Raw genomic sequence first — 6096 nt, 5'->3', positions numbered from 1 at the left:
CCCCCCACCCCACCCCACTCTATCCCCACCCCACCCCACTCTATCCCCACATCTCTCACACAGCATGCCCAAGAGCCGAAAGAGGCGCCGCAGTACGCACCCTCTCCTTCCCCCCCCCTCCCCCCCCTCCCCCCCCCCTCCCCCTCACCCCCCATACACACACGCACATGCAGATGCCGACGGAGGTGGCGTAGAGTCCGAAGTGGCAGGCCTGGCACTGGGAGCGCACGACTCGCGTGTGGGCGCACCCATGGAGGTAACGCTTGCGGGCGGAGCCGGAAGCGACACGCTGCGGGTGCCCAAGTGGGTGTGGCGCAAGTTCACGTCGTCGGCGCGGAGTGATGGCCTGGAATTGGCGCACTGGGAGAAGGAGGCTGCGGTGCGGGACGACTACATCTTTGCTGAGATTTGCGCAAAGACGGCAGAGGTGGTGCAGTATACCGACGATGAGTACGACCGGTTCTGCCCCTCGGACTCGTGGACAAAGCCCATGACCGACGAGCTCATTGCCATGGCCAAGCGCTACGGTTGTCGCTGGCACGTAGTTGCTGACCGCTTTCCCTACGAAAAGTCACTGGAGGAGATCAAGGACCGGTACTATACCGTCGCCCGCAACATCGCCGCCGCCTACTGCTCGGTCTTGGCTCAGCGCGGCTCGACCTCGGCCCTCGCCCTCGCTTCCAAGGTGCCCATTATCGACAAGCCGTTCAACCGTGAGTACGAGGAGAAGCGCAAGTCCCAAGCTAATGCTGTGTACTTTGCATCGAACAAGATCACCAACGAGCAGGCCTTTCTCCGCCGCAAGCTTGTCGAGTACGGCCTCGCCAAGCCCAAGCCCGGCCGCGCGTCGGCGTCGGCGTCGTCGGCGACGCCCGAGGGCAAGGCGTCGAGCTCGCGCAACTCGGCGCTGAAGCGGGTTGCTGCCCGCAAGGCGCGCGAAGCCTTTCGTGCCAAGCTGTTGGAGCATCTGGAGGCGCTCCGCGCCGCGCCGGCGGCCGAGGCCGGTGCCGAGGCTGCTCCTGCCGCCAGCTCGTCGTCGGCGGCCGAGGCAGCGCCTGCCACAGCTAGCGCCACCTCGGCTGCGTCCGAGGCGAGCACAGCTGCGACTGCTGCTGCGATGGCGCTTGGTGACGATGGCGAGGTACCGGCGGCCAAGAAGGCCAAGCGGGCGCTGACGCTCACCGAGTCGATTGACGCCACCAAGCGGGTTCTCGAGTTTTCGCGACCCAAGTCGTCGCGGGCGACGCAGCGGCTGCTGGGCAAGGTGCTGACGCGGATGTCGGGCATTGCAGCGACCGAGGAGCCGTTCCCGCGACACAGCGTGGTTCTGCGGTCGCGGATGATCAAGGCGACGACCAACTGGTCGCCAAGCAGCGTGCCGTCGCAGACCGTCACCCAGGTCAACAGTTTTCTGGAGGAGATCGGCCTCGCTGAGCCGCTGGCGACCTCCAAGGTCAACCAGGTGTACCGCGATGTGCGCGCGCAGGCGATGGTGCTGGCCGAGCTGGTGGCCGCTACATCGGCCATGGCGGCCGACGTCGAGGTGCTCCGCAAGCAGGTTCTTGAGCGTGGCCTCGAGCTGCCCAAGGTCGAATGAGGAGCCATGAGTTTAACGCTTTCCGATACGGAATGGACAAAGATGTCCATCGCGCAAGCCGCGCTCCGCGACGCTCCACAGACGTCGCAACGTCCATGGATTGTTGTAAAAGAGTAGTACAATGTGTTATTGGCTGCCACAATAGAAAACAGTCGGCGATGCAGAGATGGACGCCGCACGCAGCGCAAAAGGTCCGCGGCCGCGATCGGTTGCCATGAAGCTTCCGGCAGGCGAGGCAGCCGCGTCGCAGAGCGGCTTGTTGGGGAAAGCGGTGCTGACGAGCGGCCGCTTCAGGGGGACGCTTCCGCTTGAGCGACGGCGCGGAGCTGACGGCGTCGGTGCTGGCGGCAAGAGGGCGTCGATGATAGCCACGCGAGTCATGGCGGGGCGCGGGCTCGCGTTGGCACAGAGCGCGTACGCGTTGATGAGCGCGGCGTCCAGAATCCAGTACAGGATGGCGTGCCACCACTTAAGCAGCCACGCCGACCGGCAAGCTCGTCCGTCGCAAGAAGATCCACAACGTCCTCCCGCTCTCCTGTCCGGCCGCTGTGTTCAACTCTGGCATGCTCTCCCTCCGGTCGTCGGGATCGTCACCGCGACGGCAACTCGAGCATCCTTCAGGCAGGCGTCTACGTGTCGGCCGCCATCACGTGCAGGCGCGCCTCCCACCTCGAGCCGCAGGCCAAGCAGGCGTCGCGCAGTGTCGGCCGGTGACCTGGATGTCAAGTATCATCGAGTTGTTCACTTTGAGACGCGCGACAACGCGTCCGAACGACCGTACCGTCAAGGGTTAAAGCTGCACCATCAGCGACGGCGCTTCTGGCGCGAGATGCGCCACCAGCCCTCGCCGCCCTCCTTCTCGGCGTACTTGTCGTAGAGCGGGACGATGCGCTCCTGGCGCTTGGCCTTGGACAAGTTGCGAGCGTCTGCGCGCGAGAAGACCGCCGGCGCGGCCTCGACGAGCCAGCGCGGCTCGATGGCTGAGACGGTAAGGACCCACATGCGTGAGGTCTCGAGGATGGTGTTGTAGAGGACGTACTCGGACGGGTTTTGAAAGAGAGCCGACGATGGGTGGAGGTAGAGCTGCTGGTCGTCGACAAGCGATTTGTAGCCCTCGTCGGTCCGCTTGGCCACGTTGTTGAAAAACCAGTGAGGATAGCCTTGACGATGCGGTTGGTGTCACGGCCGGCGGCCGAGGTGACGTCGAGCCCAAGCCGGACCATGATGGCGTGGAGCTGCGAGCGGACGTCTGCGGCGCGGCGGAGGGCGCGTGCCTGGATGTAGTTCGCATGCGCCCAAGCGTTTTTCCGCCCGTTGTTCTCCCACGACTCAAAGACATTAAGCAAGGTGACATGGTCGCCGGACGAGTCGTGGAACCGTGACTTGGCTTCGTCAGCCTCGTTGGCCTTGTCGCGCGGCCGGTAGAAGACTTGCTCGCCAAGCATGCCGGCGACGGTGAGCATTTCGGTGGCACAGCCAAACTCGACGGCGGCGAGCAGGGCGCGGGCGAGACGCGGGTCGAGCGGGAGCTCGGCCATCAGCCGCCCGCGCCGGGTGAGGAGGCCCTCCTCGTCGAGTGCACCGAGGTTGAAAAGGGTCTGCAGGGCGGCGACGAGCGCTGACGCCGGCGGCGCGTCGATGAACGGGAACGAGAGCAGGTCCGAGAGGCCCATCGCCTTGAGCTGCAGCACTGTCGACGACAGGTTGCACCGCTGCAACTCCGGCACCGGCGACGGCAGCATCTCGTTGAGGTAAGCTTCCTCAGTGTAGAGCCGGAAGCAGCGTCCGGGCCCGGTCCGCCCGGCACGGCCTGCGCGCTGGTTGGCAGCGGCCTGCGAGATCGGCACCACCTGGAGAGAGTCGGAGCCGGCCTGGGCGTCAAAGACGTTGACCTTTTCAAAGCCAGAGTCGACGACAAACTTGATGCCGTCGATGGTGATCGAGGTCTCGGCTACGTTGGTGGCGACAACGACCTTGCGCGCGCCGGGTGGCGGCGGCTCAAAGACTCGAGACTGGACTTGGTTCGGCAGCGCCGAGTAGAGCGGGAGCACAATCATGCGCGGAACCTTGGGCCCGAGGGCCTTCATCCGCTGGGTCAGCACCTCGCACGCGGTTTCGATCTCGTCGCGGCCGGTGAGGAAGACCAGAATGTCGCCGGCGGGCTCTGTCAGATGGACCTGCATGACGGTCAGCAGCGCCGCATCGAGGTAGTCGGTCTCGGGCTCGCGCGCGTAGAGGATCTCGACCGGGTGGGTGCGGCCGGGAATGCGGAAGACAGCACAGTTGTTGAAGAAAGCTGAAAACTTGTCGGCGTTGAGCGTCGCCGACGTGACAATGAGCTTGAGGTCCGGCCGCCGGACGACAAGCTCCTTGAGCAGGCCGAGCAGGACGTCGGTGTTGACAGTCCGCTCGTGGGCTTCGTCGAGAATGACGACCGAGTAGTTGGTGAGGTCTGGGTCGGCCAGGATCTCACGGAGAAGAAGACCCGCGGTGGCATACACGAGCCTTGTCGCCGGCGACGTGCAGTTGTCGAACCGGATGCGGTAGCCGACGTAGTCGCCCAACCGGGTTCCCACCTCTTCGGCCACACGCTCCGAGACCGACATAGCCGCCACGCGTCGCGGCTGGGTGCAGACCACAGTTCCGCGCGAGGTGTAGCCAAACTCGTCCAGGTACTGTGGGAGCTGGGTCGTTTTGCCGGATCCGGTCTCACCGATGACCACCAGCACGTTGTTCGAAGCGATAGCATCGCGGAGTGCGTCCTTGTAGGCAAAGATGGGCAGCGACTCACGCTGTTCGATCAGTGACGCCGACGTCCGCTTGCCGTACGACGTCGACTTGGAGTTCCACTCGGGCTCTTCCTCCTCGTCGGCATTGAGGCCGAGCGCCATGTTGCGAACCTGCCCGGCGAGAAGCCGCGACGAGCTCGACATGGGGTCGTGCCACGGCTGGGCGAGGTCGTCCGGTACTTGTTCGGCTGCTGTTTCGAGCCGCTTCTGTTCGCGCAGTTGCGCCCGCTCCTTGGCGAGGGCCGACGCCAGCTGTGCCGCCGAGTTGAGCGAACCGTCCGGAACCTTGACCACCGCCACCGGCGAGAGCGACGCCGCCATTGTCTGCTGGTCCTGCAGGAAAGTGGGGCGGTCCGACCGGACTACCACTTCATACTCTTCGATCTCCTCGTCGACAAGCGAGGTCACACCACGCTCCGGATCAAATCCAGGCACGTCCTTGGCCGAAATAACTCCGGCCTTGTACAGCTGCAGCAGCTCCCAGCGCTCCGGCGACGAGATCCGCTGCTGCTTCTTGGTCGGCGCCGAGCTGGCGGTGTCGGATCGGGGCAAGCCGCGCGGTGCGCCGGGCCCTGCCCGTGAACCAAACGTCGCGCGCGACGGACCGGCCGCCACCAAATCTGTTCCGCTCACCTGATCGATGTCACGCGAGGTGAGTGAGATCTTGGTGCCCTCGACGCGGATGACCTTGACCCAGAGCTCCTCGCCGCGCGCCAGAGCGTCAGCGGGAGTCTGTCCGCGCGCCAGAGTCATTTCGGACAGGTGCATGAGGCCGTCCATCGGCGGCGACACGCCTTGCAGCGTCACAAAGGCGCCGTATGGCTTGGTCGACGCCACCCGACCACGATACAGCTTGCCGACCACCACGCCGGCATCTTGCGGAGTAGCGGTTGGCGGCGGCGCCCGCGCCAGCATCCGTGCCCGTTCTGGATGCATGCCACGGGGCGGCGGGCCACGGGGCGGCGGCGGGCCGCGGGGCGGCGGCGGGCCGCGGGGCGGCGGCGGGCCACCGTGGGGCGGCGGCGGGCCACCGTGGGGCGGCGGCGGGCCACCGTGGGGCGGCTGCTGCGGTTGGCCGCGGGGCGGGTAGGATTGCAACGGCTGCTGCGGCGGGTAGGATTGCAACGGCTGCTGTGGCGACGACTGCAACGGTTGCTGCTGCGGAGCTGCAGGGGCGCGGGTAGGCGGAGCCGGGCGGCCAGCATCGGGCGACGGATCGCGACGGCGCTTGCGTCTCTTACGGCGGCGGCGACCACCGCCTTCTTCGCCGGCAGCTGTAGCCGTCGATTCTGCTCCAGCCAACGGGGCAAGCGAGGGCGACTTGGAGTGAGGCGGCGCGGTCATCGCTGTGGTTACCAGTTTGGGCTGCGGCGTAGGAGCGGCCTGCGGACCGAGCAGTGCAGCCCGGGCAGCGCGGAGGGCGGGCGTGAGGCGTGAGGGCGGGAGCATACGGACAATAAGAGCATAGAGCGAGTTGACGAGCGTTTGTGGAAAGTCTGCACCTTGACCAGCCAGGGCAGCAGCAAAGGCTTCCTTGCTAGCAGCATCACGAGCGACATGGATGACGAGCTCAGCCATGGGCTTCTCGCCAAAGCCCAAGTGGCGCTCCAATTCTGAGCAGAGCTTGGAGACCAGCGAGAGGTACTGCAGGTCCTCCAACCCGGTACCCGCCATAATGTAAGAGATGGAGGTGTGTGTGTGTGGTGTGTG

General features: G+C 65.7%; 2 protein-coding genes across 2 annotated transcripts; one reads left to right on the top strand and one right to left on the bottom strand.

Annotated features, from left to right (window-relative positions):
* Nucleotides 1-64: 64 nt before the first annotated feature.
* Nucleotides 65-1723, top strand: AMSG_03567 (DNA methyltransferase 1-associated protein 1; the record flags this gene model as incomplete). Its single annotated transcript, XM_013904460.1, has 2 exons — nt 65-92; nt 174-1723. The coding sequence occupies 2 exons, from the start codon at nt 65-67 to the stop codon at nt 1595-1597; spliced, it is 1452 nt and encodes a 483-aa protein (XP_013759914.1). The 3' UTR covers nt 1598-1723.
* Nucleotides 1724-6060, bottom strand: AMSG_03566 (ATP-dependent RNA helicase DHX8; the record flags this gene model as incomplete). Its single annotated transcript, XM_013904459.1, has 3 exons — nt 1724-2091; nt 2410-2722; nt 2764-6060. The coding sequence occupies 3 exons, from the start codon at nt 6058-6060 to the stop codon at nt 1724-1726; spliced, it is 3978 nt and encodes a 1325-aa protein (XP_013759913.1).
* Nucleotides 6061-6096: the final 36 nt, after the last annotated feature.

The sequence above is a fragment of the Thecamonas trahens genome (genome assembly GCF_000142905.1).
Source record: "Thecamonas trahens ATCC 50062 unplaced genomic scaffold supercont1.13, whole genome shotgun sequence".
NCBI classification, from domain to species: domain Eukaryota; order Apusomonadida; family Apusomonadidae; genus Thecamonas; species Thecamonas trahens.
Note: the sequence above shows the minus strand (reverse complement) of the source record. Positions and strands in the feature narration are given on the sequence as shown.